This window comes from Thermobia domestica, chromosome 4 (genome assembly GCF_964235325.1).
Source record: "Thermobia domestica chromosome 4, izTheDome1.hap1.1, whole genome shotgun sequence".
NCBI classification, from domain to species: Eukaryota; Metazoa; Arthropoda; class Insecta; order Zygentoma; family Lepismatidae; genus Thermobia; species Thermobia domestica.
In genome coordinates, this window is record NC_137457.1 from 251,519,130 (window position 1) to 251,538,512 (window position 19,383).

The window sequence follows — 19,383 nt, forward strand, 5'->3', positions numbered from 1 at the left end:
GAAATCTCAAGCAAGATTGGTATTGATTTTTAGATAAGTTGGGATGATACTTTCAAAGTTGCAGTGAGAAAACATCGATGTTTATTAACTGAAAATTGATTTATTTGCACTCTCCGCAAATGTAAATCTATATCTCTACTAGTAAATCCATGAATTCTTTTTTCACGTGTTTATGTTCATTACGTTTTGAAGTAAATAGTGTATATATAGAATTTTTTATATAGTGAAATATCATTATTTTTTAAATCAATTTTTTTTCTAAAAAAATGCCTCTTTGCCGTTGCTGGGGGCCGCAGTGGCACAGTGGAAGAGCGTTTACCTCTTGTGCGTGTGATTCCTGGTTCGATCCCAGATCGCGCCAATTGATCTTTGTGGTTGACAAACACCATGTACTTGGGTTTTATCGGCATTCTACCGCTGTGCCATTGCGGGCCCCAGCAACGATGAAGAGGCATTTCCTATAAACTAAAAAAATATTTAAAAAAACAATATGATATTTCACCATATAAATTCTATATATTCACTACTTGCTTCCAAACATACTGAACATATAAACGTGAAAAGACATTTCATAAATTTACTAGTAGAGATATATATTTGCATTCGCGGAGAATGCAAAAAAAATCAATTCTCAGTTAATAGATATCGACGTTTTCTCACTGCAACTTTGCAACTATCATCCCACGTTATCTAGAAATCAATACCAATCTTGCATGAGATTTCTTGCGAACGATAGAAGAACTAAAATCGACATTAGAGGAACTAATTAGAAAACAAATAAACCATAATTCCGGCATTTTAATTATTTGATTATTTATAGCACTAGGTTTATAGCTAGAAGTTAAGCCAAATCCCACAATTTGATGAAGAACTCCTGCTAAACTGTAGCAGCCCCAAACTCGAAATTAGAGCACTACTTAACCCAAAAATAGCCCATAATTCCGGTGTTTGAGTTTTTTGGATCGGACCATTGTTACCGAATCGGAGATTCTAGCTTGATGTCAAGCTAGACTCGCCTGTTTTGTTTCCGAATTCCCGCTAAACATTAGGATCCAAGAAATAGAATAACAGCAACACATTAACCCATAAATAACCCATAATTCTGGCGTTTGAATTTTTTCGATCGGACCATTCTAACCCTAACTACATGGGGTTTCTGGCTTGATATCAAATTAGACTTGCCCATTTTGAATCTGATTTCCCGCTAAAGAGTAGGAGCCTAAAAATTGGGATTAAAACAACTAATTAGCCCATTAATAGCCCATAATTATGGCGTTTGAATTTTTTTGATCGGACCATTCTAACCGTAACCATATTGGGTCTTCTAGCTTGATATCAAGTTAGACTCGCCCATTTTAAATCCGATTTCCTACTAAACAATAGGAGCCCAAAAATTGGGATTAAAGTAAATAAGTAGTCTATAAATAGCCCATAATTCTGGCGTTTGAATTTTTTCGGTGGGACCATTTTAACCGTAACCATATTGGGTCTTCTAGCTTGATATCAAGTTAGACTCGCCCATTTTAAATCCGATTTCCTACTAAACAATAGGAGCCCAAAAATTGGGATTAAAGTAAATAAGTAGTCTATAAATAGCCCATAATTCTGGCGTTTGAATTTTTTCGGTGGGACCATTTTAACCGTAACCATATTGGGTCTTCTAGCTTGATATCAAGTTAGACTCGCCCATTTTAAATCCGATTTCCTACTAAACAACAGGAGCCCAAAAATTGGGATTAAAGTAAAAAGTAGTCTATAAATAGCCCATAATTCTGGCGTTTGAATTTTTTCGATCGGACCATTCTAACCGTAACCGTATGGGAGGTTCTAGCTTGATATCAAGCTAGACTTGTCCATTTTGAATCTGATTTCCCGCTAAACGGTAGGAGCCCAAAAATTGGGATTAAAGCAACTAATTAGCCCATAAATGGCCCATAATTCTGGCGTTTGAATTTTTTCGATCGGACCATTCTAACCGTAACCGTATGGGAGGTTCTAGCTTGATATCAAGGTAGACTCGCCCATTTTGAATCCGATTTCCCGCTAAACGGTAGGAGCCCAAAAATTGGGATCAGAGCAACTAATTAGCCCATAAATAGCCCATAATTCTGGCGTTTGAATTTTTTCGATCGGACCATTCTAACCATATGGGGGGTTCTAGCTTGATATCAAGCTGGACTCGCCCATTTTGAATCCGATTTCCCGCTAAACAGTAGGAGCCCAAAAATTGGGATTAGAGCAACTAATTAGCCCATAAATAGCCCATAATTCTGGCGTTTGAATTTTTTCGATCGGACCATTCTAACCATATGGGGGGTTCTAGCTTGATATCAAGCTGGACTCGCCCACTTTGAATCCGATTTCCCGCTAAACAGTAGGAGCCCAAAAATTGGGATTAGAGCAACTAATTAGCCCATAAATAGCCCATAATTCTGGCGTTTGAATTTTTTCGATCGGACCATTCTAACCATATGGGGGGTTCTAGCTTGATATCAAGCTGGACTCGCCCACTTTGAATCCGATTTCCCGCTAAACAGTAGGAGCCCAAAAATTGGGATTAGAGCAACTAATTAGCCCATAAATAGCCCATAATTCTGGCGTTTGAATTTTTTCGATCGGACCATTCTAACCATATGGGGGGTTCTAGCTTGATATCAAGCTGGACTCGCCCACTTTGAATCCGATTTCCCGCTAAACAGTAGGAGCCCAAAAATTGGGATTAGAGCAACTAATTAGCCCATAAATAGCCCATAATTCTGGCGTTTGAATTTTTTCGATCGGACCATTCTAACCATATGGGGGGTTCTAGCTTGATATCAAGCTGGACTCGCCCACTTTGAATCCGATTTCCCGCTAAACAGTAGGAGCCCAAAAATTGGGATTAGAGCAACTAATTAGCCCATAAATAGCCCATAATTCTGGCGTTTGAATTTTTTCGATCGGACCATTCTAACCATATGGGGGGTTCTAGCTTGATATCAAGCTGGACTCGCCCACTTTGAATCCGATTTCCCGCTAAACAGTAGGAGCCCAAAAATTGGGATTAGAGCAACTAATTAGCCCATAAATAGCCCATAATTGTGAGATATGTTCCGGTCGTTTTGGTGTTGGTGGTTGGTCTAACTTGACACGCGTTCGTATTTGAGCAAAATGATGATAATCTCAATAACATTACAGGAATCGTTACAGAAAACTGACGTAGTCATATACTCTTTAGTTAACAGATGTAACCTTAAGATTATGGAGAAAAATATTCCAGCAATTGAATTCTTTTCTTTGCTTACGAAGCATCCTCTCTCAAAAGAAAAAGAAAACAATTCTTACTTTGCGTAGCTGACCTAAATATTACTTGAGTGAAAATTTATGAAAGATCTCACATCTCAACTGTTTTGTACTTGTTAGTATATATATATATATATATATATATATATATATATATATGTGTGTGTGTGTGTGTGTGTGTGTGAGGACTGGGTGCGCATATGGGTGAAATTCATCCCCCCCTGGGAAAATTTTGCAATTCGCACACTGGTAAAAATAAAAACATTCGGGGCATGTATAAAGAATCAACGAATTCAAGAAAGGCTATCAACCTCGTGCTTATATTAAAGAAAGCTGATGGAACAGTTATCAGTGATACAGATAGCATTTTAAATAGATGGAAAGATTTCTTTGACGATTTGTTAAACGCAGCAAAAAACTAATGCGCGGGGAGAAAGGGAAATACGTACCGCAGAATTGTTGATTCCAGAACCCAACCAAATAGAAGTAGAAATCGCTATAAAGAAATTAAAGAAACAGAAATCTCCGGGTGTAGACGAAATTCCAGCTGAGTTCATTTTACCTGGAGGCGAAAAATTGTGGAACAAGATAGACAAACTCATCCTCCTTATCTACAACAAGGAAGAATTGCCACAAGAGTGGAAAGAATCAATCATTTTCCAATTCACAAGAAAGGCGACACAACTGATTGTAATAATTACCGAGGCATCTCTCTTCTGTCAACATCCTATAAAATCCTTTCAAACATTCTATTAGCAAGATTGACCCCATACGCAGATAAAATTATTGGAGATTATCAGTGCGGATAGAGACGAAATCGATCAACTATCGACCAAATATTTACCACTCGCCAAATACTCGAAAAGAAGTGGGAATACAGTAGCCCGGTACATCAACTATTTATTGATTTTAGAAAGGCTTACAACTCGGTTAGGAGAGAAATATTGTACAACGTTCTTACAGAATTTGGAATACCGAAAAAGCTAATTAGATTAATTAAGGCATGTTTAAATGAATTCCAAAGTAAAGTCCGGGTAGGATTTTTTTTTTTTTTTTTTTTTTTTTTTTTTTTTTTTTTTGCCACGAGCTTTCACGTCGAGAATGGCCTGAAACAAGGAGATGCGTTGTCGCCACTATTATTCAACTTTGCCCTGGAATACGCTGTAAGGAAAATCAAAGATAGCAACCAGGGCCTAGAGTTGGACGGAGTTCACCTGGTTATGCGTACGCTTATGATGTAAATTTAATAAGGGATGATATGAGAACAATAGAAATAAATGCAGAGAAAACTAAATACATGGAAGTGCGTCGGGACCGTAACATGGCAAATTATGAATGCGTTAAAGTATTAAATAATACTTTTGATAAAGTGGATACTTTCAACAATCTAGGATCAATATTAAGAGAGGAAAATCATTTTCACGAAGAAATTAAATATCGACTAAAACAGGGAATTCGTGTTATTATTCAGTTCAAAATCTCTTGTCGTCGCGAATTCTGTTGAGGAATTTGAAGCTTATAAAACGATAATCATGCCTGTTATTCGGTATGGTTTCGAAACATGGTAGCTTACTCGGAGGGAAGAACATAGACTTAAAGTATTTGAAAACAAAATACTCAGACGAATATTCGGATCCAAGAGGAACGGGAATGAGGAATGGTGAAAATTTCATAACGAGGAACTACATAAATCATACGGCTTACCAAACATTGTTAAGGTCATCAAGTCCAGGAGGCTTAGGTGGGCAGGACATATAGCCAGGATGGTAGAAAGTAGGAACGCTTTCAAAGTGTTAGCGGTAAGACCAATCGGAAAACGACCATTAGGAAGACCTAGGCGCAGATGGGAAGACAATATTAAGATAGACCTCGCAAAAATAGGAATGCAAAGTAGAAACTGGATCCAGTTGGCTAAGGATAGAAGTGAATGGAGAGCTTTTGTGAACGCGGCATTGAACCTCCGGGTTCCATAAGCTATAGAGTTAGTTAGCTTACGAAGCATGAGTAGATGCCTAGGCTGATACTAAAAATAGATGAAATGCGCATTTACTGAAAAGATGGGTTCTACTAACATTGGGTAGTCTATATACTCTTTGTGTTCTAGGGCCTAGGGGAGAGGAGGAGATAAGATTTCACATCAGGTTGCGTCACACACAGTCGCACACCTTCATTTTCATTAAAAATGAAAAAAAAAAAAAAAAAGGAGAGAAACCAATTTCATCTCACTTTTCTTTGTGGCAGTCGGACACAAATCGTCACACTTATCTGCAAAAAGCACTTTTCAAATCAGATTTTTGGGAAAGCCTCCAGTTCCAATGTTGGGGGGACAAGTCTCCCCATTTCTCCGGAATTTGTGCCCATACCTACAGCTGAGACAATAACTTTCTAGCATGAGGAGAGGGCCATATCCTTCTCTGGCGTTTATTCCAATTTGTGCCCACGTAGCGGAAGTGGAATTAATACATATTGATGAGACTACTGAACGCACTACAGCACGAAGTTCAGTTTGAAATACTACAGAATACGATTCTTTTTAAATGAAATGGAAAAGCCAAGAGAACTCAATTTCATCTCACATTTCTTTGTGGCAGTCGGACACAAATCATCACACTTATCCCAAAAAGCACTTTTTAACAGATTATTGGGAGGGACAGTCCCCCCCAGGTCCAAGATTGGAGGGGACATGTCCCCCTCGTCCCTCCCGGGATTTGCGCCAGTGCTCTTGACAAAATAATGGGAAAAGCCTACTATATGCTGATCAAGATCGTAACAAGCCTTATAAGATACTACAGTCTCGCATTTCCAATTCGATCCTTCGTTTCATCTAGCTCGGTAGTCTTGCCACGAGACAAGACAAGATTTTGGAGTTGTCTCGCCTCGTGAAAACACTGCCTCGTCTCGAAAATAATAGACCTGTCTTGTCTTGAAATCCCGTCTCGTCTTGTGGCAGCACTATGTGCCGTACAGTTGGCCACCACTATGAGATGAAGTTTTTTTTTTCAGTAAATTAGCACTTTTTTTTTAAAAAAATACTTATATTTATTACAGATGATGCAGAGGATAATCGTGCTATTTACAATGATGTCTTAGGAAAGAATGTGACTCACTCTGGTGCGTTTACAAATTGCGGGGAAGTGAAACTTAACACCTGTGATTTTCTGCATGTATCAATCAGAGATAAAGAAAGTAGTGAAATAGAATCTGCATCATGTTTATTTCCAAATGATCCTGCAAACTGCATCCCAAGGGCACGCTTGGAACGAAAGCAACGCATCGCTAAGGGTCCATTTCAACCTGTTCAGAACAATTTTCCCAGGAATTCATCAGGCAGAAGCTTTCAAGCAAATTGGTACAGTGAATTTCCATTTTGGGAATATAGCATTAAAGAAGACAGTGCTTTTTGTTTTTATTGCCGAATTTTTGCGACGGAGAATGCGGCTAGTAAAGGAAATAAAAGCGCTGCGTTTGTTTCCCAAGGATTCAAAAATTGGAAAAACGCTACGGATAGATTCAAAATTCACCAATTATCAATTTGTCACCAGTCAAGTGTAAAAGGATACGAAAACTTCTGTGAAAATCCACAGCTATTGCCTGAATCTTGTGTTAGTGGACGCATGTACGTTACATAATCTAAACAGTATCATATTTGATTTCTTTGAAATAATCCAATACATGTATAGTTTTATTGAAAGCAGTTCAACTAGGCATGCAATTTTTGAAAGAATTTTAAAAGAAGCAGGGCAGAAGCTTCTTTCTTTAAAGTCCTTATCAACAACAAGATGGACTTGCCATTGTGACGCTGTGGCTACTGTAAAGTCATCATTCAAATATTTGGTGGAAGCTATTGAAGAAGTCGCCTCAACTATAAAAGTAGCTGAAGTGAGGGCGAAAGCAAACGGGCTGCTTTCACAAATGAAAGCATTACAGTTTATAATTTGTTTAGAGATGTTACCTTACATATTTGGTCCAATTGCTATAGTTAGCAGGTCGTTGCAATCATCAGAGATTGACCTGCTTTTTGCAATGGACAATGTAGAAAACCTTAAGGTCACCTGTCGCTCCTAAGTCCTCCATCTTCCCATATACTTCAACATCCTCCGGGCAAATGAAAATAAAAATTAAATTATAAAGAAAGTAACGATTACAAGGTGGTTGCATATCTTCAGGAATACCGTTATTAATTTGCCCCCTCCCCTAATTCAAAGGTCCGCACACGCCTGTGCTCAAAATGTAATATTTTTACAGGCAATAGACATATCAGAATACAGTAGCAAGACAGTTTGTTTTAATTTCGATCACAGATTAAGATGGCCTAGTCTGGCTCTCATTTACATACTGAAGTATTATTATTATTATTATTATTATTATTATTATTATTATTATTATTATTAGTAGTAGTAGTAGTAGTAGTAGTAGTAGTAGTAGTAATAGTACTATAGTAATTACCAGGTACTTGAAACATAAACTTGAGTTTACTAGGACGCCATAAGTAAATCTGCAGAAAGAGTTGCACTGATGATACAAGAGAAGCTTTAACAAGTGCAAGGACCTTTATAGATGTTTTCAAATTGATCGCCATTTCATAGTGAAGTTCTTCTTGAGGTGTTAAATTCTTCAAACTGGATTTTTTTAATGTGGACCATGAAACAACTAACATTAGAGACCTGTTATAAAAATATGTTTATTTATTTACCTTAAAATACAACATAGTTCTTTTAAAAGAATAAGTATTTCACATTCACATTATAAGAAATATTATCACTTCTAGAGTTCGACAGTAATTCTTTGATGTCTGAGATCCTGAAATTACAGGAAACTACAAATTAACCCAACGCACTATTGACAGCTATTTACGACAGTTGATCGAGAATGAATCATCTCTAGACATTGCCTGCCTTTTCTGATTATGTAACTGTATACTTAGCTATAATTCCAATATGCCCAAGAAGAAAGTCATTCTTGTCGGCCTAACATACGTATTGTTTTTATATTCGCGATGTTCCATGGTTCTTACACTTAAAAAAGACAACAGAAAATTTTGAAAAATAGTAATTTTAGCTATACTTTATAAGGAGTAAATACTATAACAAATGAATGAGAAAAACCTACTGAAATCTACTGAAACGTACCATAGAAAAAAACGTACATAAAGTGGAATTTGTGGGCTAAACAGAGAATAGTTGAGCGTTCATGTAGGGAAAAGAGCAGACCGCACTCCGGCTCTAGCTCTAACCTATTACATTAGTGTGTCAATTTAATATTTTTTTTCTACTGGTAAGTGGGAAACTAGTCTTCCTTTCCCACTAAAAAGTGGGGTTCATAAAATATCCAAATGACTTCTGTTGTTAGGAAAGTGTTTGTTTTGATTCTGTAAAAAAAAAAAAAAAAAAAAAAATTGTATTGCTCTTATTGTTTTGCATTAACACAATGTATTGTATGTATTATCTCGTTTTTATACCCAGATATACATAGTACAATTAATTAATTAATATAGTAGAAAGTGTTAAACGTTTATACAGCATTTACTTCTACGATTTACACCCTCCATTCCAAAAGAAACCGAACGTTTTAAAAAAAAAACAAAAAAACAATGTACATTTTGGAACAAATCATTTTTATTAATCAATGTATTCCCCTTCTGCATCGATACACATATTTGCACGCTCCAACAAGTTGTCAAACGACTTCTCCATGTCCTTTATTGGAATGGTCTTTAGGACGGCGGTCGTCGCCTTCTCAATGGCATCAATCGATGCGTGCCACTTTCCTTTCATCGCCAAATGCAGTTTCGGGAACAGATAGAAATCGCACGGAGCGAGATCTTGTGAATAGGGCGGATGATGCAACCGAATAATGTGATTTTTTACCAAAAATTCAGTTACAAGTCGCGAACGATGTGATGGTGCATTATCGTCCAAAAGAGTCCAACTGCCGATTTCGCGACATTCGGGCCGAATACGACGAATTCTTGCCAGCAAACGCTTCATGACGCCCAAGTAAAACTCTCCAGTGACTGTCTGGCCGGGCTGAACAAATTCTTTGTGGATAATTCCTTTTGAATCGTAAAAACAAATCAGCATCACCTTAACTTTTGACTTCATCAAGCGACTTTTTTTGGGTGTTCCTTCATCCGGCGCTCTCCATTCAGCACTTTGCCGCTTTGTTTCGGGCTCATATTCAAAACACCACGTCTCGTCACCAGTTACAATCGATTTCAAGAAGTTTCGATCCTGCCGAGCACTTTTAACGATGTCTTTGCAATGCGCAATTCGATCAACTTTTTGGTCTTCGGTGAGTTTGTGTGGTACCAACCGCGAATTAACCTTCTTAAGGCCCAAAACTTCGGTCAAAATGCGGTATGCGGTTGTTTGAGGAATGCCTAATTCCATTTCAATAACTTTCACCGACGATTTTTTGTTATGTTTGATGAATTCACGCACGTTTTCGATGTTTTCTTCCGATAATCCGGTTCTGGGACAGCCTGATCTTTCGTCATCATCCAGCGTCTCTCTACCCGATTTGAATCGCCTGAACCACTCGTAAACTTGCGTACGGATTAGACACTCATCACCATATGCATTTTGTAGCATTTGGTGCGTTTCACTAAAAGTTTTACCCAGTTTAACACAAAACTCAATTGCAGCTCGTTGTTTGAAACTCATTTTCCGACCGATGTACACAACACACTGACAGTTGAAACGCAATAACTTTGTTGCCGTGCATCCAAATGTCATGACATTTATACCAGTTGTCAATGAGGGACTACGCCATCTACCGGTAAAATATTACAACAGATGGCACTAGTGGTACTATTTGTTTTCAAAAGTTCGGTTTCTTTTGGAATGGAGGGTGTACATAGTAAATATCTGATTATGTATTACATATTCTAACTGAAGTACACAATTTCATGAAGAAGATGGTTCAAGCTCCCAAGTTTATACTTTTTCAGGATTTGGATATATGTTTTAATATGGTAAAAACATATTATTTTTCAAATATCTTGTTGAAGGAGGTGAAAACCGCGAACTACTCCCTCTGCGTACGCTACTGAAACCTACTCTTATCTAAATTAAGAGCCATTTAACATTCAATAACCTTATGCCGATATTGCTATTACCCCATGAGCATACAACCTCCGATTTGATGATGGGCCGAATTTATGGTTGAGGGCCAAATGTGGGCCGATAATGGTCCGATACATTAGGTGTCCAATTGCTCATGGGGTATTTAATTCATATTTTTCAGAAACATATAGATTTCTTTGTAAAAATTTAAAAAAATAATATCTATTGGAAATAGCTGTCACCTCCATTTGAAAAAAAGTAGGTATAAAAATATATTAGGGTTATTAATTGCATGCGACTTGTTATTAATTACATAATTCAATTTTAGCCAAATAGAATTCGAGTGAGGGTGATGAAGCAGCGCTTAAGTATAGGGTTTCAAGTTGGAAATCAGAAATGCAATATTTATTTTTGTTCTGCAATTTTCATCTTTTCCTGAAGAAGTTGCCCCGAACCTATATGGTAGCACCTAATTTTTAAAATTATTTTCAAATTTCATTTTTCGCTAAAAAAAAAAAAAAAAAAAAAGCTAATCTTTATGAACTTTCTAGAGGAAATCCTACACATGTATCTTTTTCATTCATTTAAAAAGATTGTCCCTTTTACTGGATTTTTCCTATTAATGTACAACATTGTTTTCTTCCGCGTCAACTGGAAACAACATATTCGTTGTAACGAACGGCAATATAACGAAATGTTCCGAGTTGCGACACCGTTTTTAGACATTATCCCTTTCCTCTATTTAATGTGTGCTAAAACGTTTCATTTGAACGAATTTCGAACTTTCATTATAACGAATCAAAATTTCGTCTTCATTTGATTTTCTTCTAATAAAAATCCATGTTAGAAGAACAACGCGATCGATGGAGCTCATCCGATTTTGACCAAAATTGGGATACTGATAGAACTTTACAAGCTTTTACACATATGAAATATTTTGATCTGCAGACCTTTGATTCCTGGATTACTGGTACTCACGCAACAACTTTTATAGAGGGAGTTTGGCTACGGGCATATAATTTTAAGTACTCACCAACTACCTGTATAAAAATTGTTGCGGAAGTACCGTTTTGGTATCCCCTTTTTTGTGTGTCCATTCATGCGCCATCCATGAAGGCACTGTTTCCAATTCGGAGTCAAATCACTGTCTTTTCCTGGAAAATACAAATGGGCAATAAGAAATGGGGGTTGTCTTTTAAAATTTTAAAGTTACCCCCGTACCCCCGAAGGGGGTAAGGATAAGGAATTGGGTTTGGTATCATTGGATACCTTTTTCAAAACTATTTAACACGTGTTTTTGTTTGTCTTGCTGATCTATATATTTCGGGAGATATTGGACTGTTTCAGGACGTTTTCCGCGCCAAGTGTAGAAAAAAGGATCTCTTCGCACTGGAATGTTTCGACATAGAGAGTTCACATATTTGAATATCTATACCAGTAGTATTTACCTCTTTTTATGTACCCCTAGACACAGTTCGCTATCCAATTGTGAACCCCTGAAGCTGTTTAAAAGAAATTAAGTCGAAATTAACTTATTAAAATTAATATACATGTTCGTCGATTAAAAAGGGGAGACAAATAAAGACCAAACAAAAGCACAATCAGTGTGCCAATCAAAAGACTATTTGCAAAGGGATAAAATGCACACCCGAAAAAATTAACATGAGAAATTTCAAAACATATTGGAGCAGGGTTGATATGTTTAAAACAAAATGTTTAAAACAAGTGTTTAAAACATGTTTAAAACGAGGGCTGTTGTTTTATTCAGTTTGTTTTAAACGTTTTAAACAAATTGTTTTAAACGTGTTTTTTTTTCGATGCTGGTTGGACATGTTTAAAACAACTAAAATATCAGATTGAAGAAGCTAATTTAATTTTCTAACAAACAACCCATCCTCCGCAGGGTTTGTGCATGGAGTAAATTACAAGCAGAGTTATATTCTTATTATAACAGCAATTACTGAACGAAATTCTGCACATCAGTGTGCTTATAACTAAACCAACAGAAGTTCAAGTGAAGTATTTGAACATTTCATGAGATATACACCATTGAAAAGCTTATAGACCACAACTTCCAACGAGATAATATGCGTCAAATTCCCGCCGTATTCGTAGAAAAAGAACAGACATAAAAAATCATTAAAAATATGAAAATATTGACTTTGCGGGGCCCTGGCAACCCTTGCAGTTACCTGCGCTGACAAAATGATGCTAATGTGTAGGCCACATACTTGTGACAATAATATAAGAAATGGTAGCCATTGCTGCCATTGCGTAATGAATTCGTTTTATGTAGGAAATATTTTTTAAAAAAATATGCGCAGAAAAACATTCATTGAATTAGACATTCTCTCCCCTCCCCACTATAGTACCACGTCCATATGCAAATCATTTTTGCTGCACACATCATGTATACGAACAAGAATTATGCTTCTAGACCACTTCAGTGAAATATATCTTGTGTTATACGGGACCGTCCCGAAAATAAATGTAAATTAACCAAATTTGACCCCCTCTTCCTCTATAAACAACAAGTACACATACAGGTTACTATCATGTAGGGGACTACTTCATTGCTTCACATACCAATTTTTATGGATGTACCACACAGAGGGGAAGAATACCCGCCAAAACCTGATGAAAAAAAAATTCATCCTCCCTCTCTCGGCCGTACATACAAACCCCGTATATACATAAAATGCAAGTGACGGAAAGCTTTATCTCTCAAAAATACTTTGGTACCAAATCACCTTTCTAGCTTAATTAAGGACTGAGCTATTGATGTTTGTTGTAAAAATAAATGTAATTTACGTCAAAAAACTGAAACTCCAAAAATTGGCTAACTTTGTCCCCTCCCTGCTCCCCATAATAAGCAAGAAGTACAAATCAGGGTTGGCAAAAACCATGGTTTTTATTGAAAAAAAACAAACGTTTTTTTGGTTTAAACCAGGTTCTTTTGGTTTAAATAATTTGCTCTATATATTCATATCATATATGGACAGAAATAAGTTTGTTTCGCCTTGATGTTATTATGCAACTACCGGGTTATGCTGGAAGGGATCACATAAGCTTAAAGCGGAATAAAAATCGTTTCTCGAGTTACATCCGAGAGAAATTGTCCTCCATTTGAACTCGGAACCAGGACTAATTGGCCACAAATGCGATACGTCTGCCGACTCACTCACGAAGGAATCCTGATAAAAATACGTTGTACTGATCTTTACATGCTTCTTAATATAACTGTCAAGAGTCATTTCAGAAGGACAAAAAGATAAACAGTTGCACAAGTGAAAGCATTATACAGAATTACATATGGACAATTTCAAAGTACTACGGAGTACAGAAGAACTAATTTAGTTCGAGTTAGTTAACAGCAACTTTTATTGGTCCAAATTAAAGAAATACAACGACTTAATTTGCATATTAGTAAGAAAAGTGAATAAAGATACGAATTATTTGAGTCCACTTTGGCTCAGACTCATTTATACATAAATAAATACCAAAGAGACTTCTCATTTCACTAAATGTCTCTCGTGGGGTCTGACCCCCCTCCCCCCACAAAAAGTACGGCATTTCGATGTATTTTATCAATAGTAAACATTAAAACGAAACAATATTTAGAATTTTTCTTTGATTGCAATTAAATAAAAACAATAATAACAACTACAAAAAAAATCACAAAACAAACATTTATAAACTTTATATATATATATATATAAGTTGCTTATGCAGTATAATCTTTTTGAGTAATGAATGGGGAATTTAGGTCTGAATATAATACGAATAATATACGGGAGTGAAACGTGATAACCCACAAACGTGTGTTCATCAAGATTTTACAAACACTTACACTTTTAGGAACATTTTTCGTTTTTTGGTTTAAACCAGCCAACCCTGGTACAAAAACACGATATTACCATGTAGTAACCTACTTCATTGCTTCATGTAACAATTTTTATGAATCTATCCCCCAAGAGGGGGGACGGCCCCCAAAAAACTGTTGAAAAAAAAACGATATTTACCCTCCTCCCACATACATAAAATGCACACCAGGAAAGTTGCATCTTTGAGGAATAAATTAGTACCAAAACCATCTTCCAGCCTTAATTTGAGGTTTAAGACTGTCATTGAGGTTTAAAGCCCTGACACAGCAGTTGCGTCAATGGGAGTTTAAAGATGAAGAATGCAGACGACCAGTAGAACGTAACACAAAGAAACTAAACTACATATTCTGTGAACGGAGATCGGGAAAATCCCGATTTTTTCTCCGGAATTGAACATTTGGGCGGATCGAGATTAGGGAAGTTCCCGAAATTTGATCTAGCGGTTGAATATAGATGGCAAGCAGTACCTAAGAGTGTAAAAATGTAATATATGCTTATGTAGATTATTGTTTTAAACAAAATAAACGTTTTAAACATGTTTTTTTCTTGTTTAAAACAAAGTACTTTGTTTTAAACGTTAAAAACGTTTTAAACAAAAAAAAACATGTTTTAAACATAAAAAACGTTTTTTATGATTTTTTTAAAAAAAAAACATGTTTTTTTTCAACCCTGTATTGGAGACACCCAATTCTACTGAAGAGGATTTTCCTCTAATCCTCCCTGATATTCGTACACTTAGGATAATGTTAAAAATTAAAAACTAAAAAATAACTTTAGAACTAACTTGTTAATGAAATGATTGAGCTTGTTTACGGGACACCAACTCTTCGATTCTTGGTCGAATCTTCGAGAATGCGAGAATCAGAGCTGATTCTGGATTCAAGCAATTTCTGTTCTTCGTTTTTATTGGTGTTAATGCAGAGAAACCCTGTTCATACAAATATGTTGATGGAAATGGAAGAAGTTGTGAAACAACACTGTCACTAGTTTCATTGTAATCTTTTCGAATTTCATTTTCAGTGAACTGTCAACAGACATTTCCAGCAGACCAGAAGCAGCATTACGTACCCCCAGAAACATCTTCGCGTACCCCCGGTTGAATAACACTGATCTATACCATTAAACTATGTAATATTAATGATACTGTTAACCAATTATTCTCTCATAAATTAGCCTAGAAAAATATATGTGAAATATATATTAGTTAGTCCTATATATGAATTACCGTACTGCAAGATTCTGAGAATAGTATTATTTTATTCACCCCCAGTAAGTTTTTAGAGAGAGGAATTTTCTTGTTAAAATATTAAGTAGGGACAAATTCCCCCCTCATTCTCCAAGATTTCGTACCATGCTACTGTACTGCGAATTATGTTTTGGAAATTTTTTATTTACTTTGACGGTAATATCGAGTTAATTGGAAATTTACATATTACTCGCCCAGTGGCGTGTTTTTAGGGAAGTCACACCGATAACTATTAAAATTTTATCGCTAAAAGATTAGGGAGGAAAAATTACCCATTGTCCTATACTAATTAGTACATTAGGTAAGTTTTCTTCTTTAGCTTATTGCAACAACACTGATTTTTATGGTCGCGACTTCCCTCTAGAATTGTCTGTAAACTGCTTACATTTTTCTACTCTACTCCACTCTACATTTTCAAATCGTTCTCACGGTTAAGCTGGATTAAAGTAGCTTCCATTGTTTGCTTTGTTTAGAATTTAGCTTTGGTTAATTTCTAATAAGCATCATTTGAAAATGTTCGATGTTGATTATGATTCCTTTCCTTACCTGAGCAAGGAGTCCAGTCCAAGAAGAGTAGTCACAAATTGAAAGAGTAATCTTAAAACAAAATGTTTCTGTGTCGTTTTGCTGCTTGATTTATTTCTATTAAGAAAAAGAAAAATACATTATGAAAGATTAATTATTTACGAATTTCAACTAATATTAACGTTTAAATAAATATGTTTCAGCTATCAATATATTCTGGAATGAACTTAGGTGTCCATACTAAGTACTACTGTTTCCGCTAATTTGAATCCTAGAACTGCCGCCTTTTGTTTATGGGTGGGCTGAGTAAGTTTGCGTACTATAGTCAAGCTTAGAGCTGTTTTATACTAGATTAAGACAATAGTGAAATTGTTGGAAATCCTTTGCCTATTATGGAAACATAATTTACTTCCGGCTCAGTCATCCTGATGCCTCAAAAATGTATACACACTTTGAACTTATTTACTTTGCAACCAACAAGGTTAAATTTCTGAAGAAAAGTAATGCTATATTTGCTCAACAGGTGCTTAGCAGAATCGTCGCAACGCGTCAGTCTAGCTGCGCAATTGTATTAACATAACTACAAGAGCTGAATCCTCAAGTTGGAGTGCTGGAACCGTTTCAGCGTTCACTATAAAAATCTCCAAGGCAAGGTTCACGTGAGAACGATGTAAATGCCATTCGTGTAGTACGCGTATTAACGAAAGGTAAGTTGCGTGTATCATTCCAAGGTTGTTATACAAAGCTAAGTGACGACGACTCAGATTGCAGGATACAACTTTGTGAATGGGTTTAAGGGTTAGTTATATGTGAACCGGGATTTATAGGTTATATTGTTTAGTCTGATTGTGTACAATTCAAATTTAATGATACTATCAGTAGGTATAATTGTGTGTACTGGGCTGAAGATAATCCCCACATTACTGTTGAAAAAGCTGCGACGTTGCTTGGTGTAAATGTCTCCTAGGGGACATATTGGGTCTTTCAGTCTTGACGGTACTGTACTTGGAGAAAAATGTCTAACAACACTTATCGATTCAAATTTTCCCGTTATTTGTGCAATGTACAGTAATGACAGGTTTTAGTCCCAGATGACGCCCCACCGCACAATCATCGCATACCTGGATCAGGCCAGTGGGTAGGACACAGTGACCTATCGAGGTTCCAGCACACTCTCCAGATTTAACACCGCTCGATTTTTCTTATAGAGGACAGTAAAATATGATGTGTACTGTCGTAAACCATGCACCCTGTCTTCACTTTGGAATAGGATCCAAATGATGCGCACATAAATCACATCAGTCGCTTTGATGCGAAGTACGGAAGGAGTCGTGACTTTTAGTACTCAGAAATGTAGCAATTTTGAAGCCATCATTTGGAATATTCAGTTTGACCGGAAAGTACACTTATTTTTTCAGACTGGACTATAATCTTACTTTCCCCCGTAATTTAACGTTGTAGGCTGGAAAATAATTTTTCTGTGACAGTTCAAATATGTATACATTTTTTGACGTACCCGGTATTTCGAACTTGGTTTTTCTTTTAGAGTGAAGAAGTGTGTGACAGGTTCTGTCAATTTTGCTGTAATTCCTTGACTTCATTCTTCTTCATTGATCTATTACTGTCTAGTTTTGTTTAAGTGTTTTGCCAGGAGATACTACCCTAGTTACTTACACTTAGTACAGTAACAAAGTCAATAGAACAATGATATAGGCAGTTTTAGAAGACCTCATATTTTCCCAGGAAATGTCCTCGTTTTTCTTATTAAAAATGCGTCTGTGTGGCTTTTTAAAATATGATAAATGTTGGATTTTTAGAAGAAAACTAATAAGAACAGGTTTGTTTCTTACGAGTAGGCCTATAAGTAATCTAAATGAGATTTCCCTAGTACCAAACAAAATCAACTGTATGCTCAAACAACTAATGATCTTAGACCTTATACAGAGTCGTTTTGACGTATGATTAGCAGATTTGATGTATGATTTTAGCAGAGTCGATTTGATGTATGACTAAAGCCTAACTACTGCAGGAAACATGTTAGTCGAACTCTTTAGTATGGCACTAATAACGCGTCAAAACGACTCTGCATAAGGCCTATGTCTCTACTTCAATTACAGGAAATTGCTTTTGTTTTCAGATTGGTACTGCTGATGACGTCATACGATTTCGCTTATTTTATCTTTCAGTTCTGCATTGAGTTCAGTGTTGCCATCTGGAGAGATAAATCCCATGGCGAAGCAGGGGCGGATCCAGGGGGGCGATCGCCCCGATCGCCCCTCCAGAAGAGGAAACTTTCTTATATAATATATATAACCCATCCCAGAGTTTGGAGCTCTTAAAAGTAGCTGTAAGTAGCAGTATTACGACCCACCGCCCCCCCCCAGAAATCCGTCTTGGATCCGCCCCTGTGGCGAAGGGATTCTTTTCGTGGAAAGTTATGAAGGATTATATAATGACCCATTGTTCCCCAAAGACCATTGAACTTTCCTTAACAATCTTTTTCAAAATTTAAACTTTTTGTCTTAGCGATCTGCCAAGATATTTAACATAGTAATCTGTCTAGATATTTACCGCCTTATGCAGAAGTTGTTTCGAAGTATGATTAGCGTCATACTAAAAAGCCTGACTACTGCAGGAAACCTGTTAGTCGAACTCTTTAGTATGGCACTAATCACGCTTAGAACGATTCTGCATAAGGCCCTTAAGGTTTATATAACGCTTACTTAGAGCGTTTTGTTTCAAGTGCCAATACTTGAAATGAAAGTTCTCTTTTTAGTTTTACCATATATTGTGAGTATCGTTGCTTTAATTCGTTCTTAACATATGTTAAATTAGTGACGTAGATCAATTTGCAGGAAAACTAAAACATCACCTATGTCTGTTTATATATGTAGTTCAAAAGTTGTTAACACCACAAAAATACGATGCCAGGCATAATGATAAAATTCCCAGTAAACAGTATTGCACAATGTTGTACGAAACGAATCCAGATAAATGAGTATTATCTTAATCTTATATCCCTCAATGCATTTGAATGGCGTAATAAATAGGAACATTTAAATAGTTGACGAAAAGGTGTTATTACTTTGTAAAATACTATTTTTATTGTGTTAATCAATTTCTAGATACGTTCATGAGAATAGTTATTGAAAATGTGTATTTTTATGTACTTCGCTTAATACTTCAAAAATACAATTGTGTATACATATACAGTAAAACTTCATTAACTCGGAGTAATAGGGAGATAAGCTGAGCAGATAAAGTCCAGATTATCTGAAATAACCGTAAAAACAGTAAAAGGACATTAAAACTGTTTATATCTACAAAACACGTTTATTATGGTGCATTTAAAGAGCTTAGTCCTAAACACATATACTGCTAC

General features: G+C 36.3%; 1 protein-coding gene across 3 annotated transcripts in view; it reads right to left on the reverse strand.

Moving 5' to 3' along the window:
* Nucleotides 1-19,383, reverse strand: part of LOC145683982 (uncharacterized) — a 78,170-nt gene that overhangs the window by 16,076 nt on the left and 42,711 nt on the right. For 2 of the 3 annotated variants that reach the window (XM_081755732.1, XM_081755733.1), the window contains exons 3-4: nt 16,023-16,118; nt 7,729-7,946 (exon numbers count right to left, since the gene is read on the reverse strand). In XM_081755732.1, coding sequence (XP_081611858.1) covers nt 7,729-7,946; nt 16,023-16,118 — 314 coding nt within the window. The remainder of the gene's footprint in view (nt 1-7,728; nt 7,947-16,022; nt 16,119-19,383) is intronic. The other variant, XM_081755735.1, reaches the window with a different exon arrangement.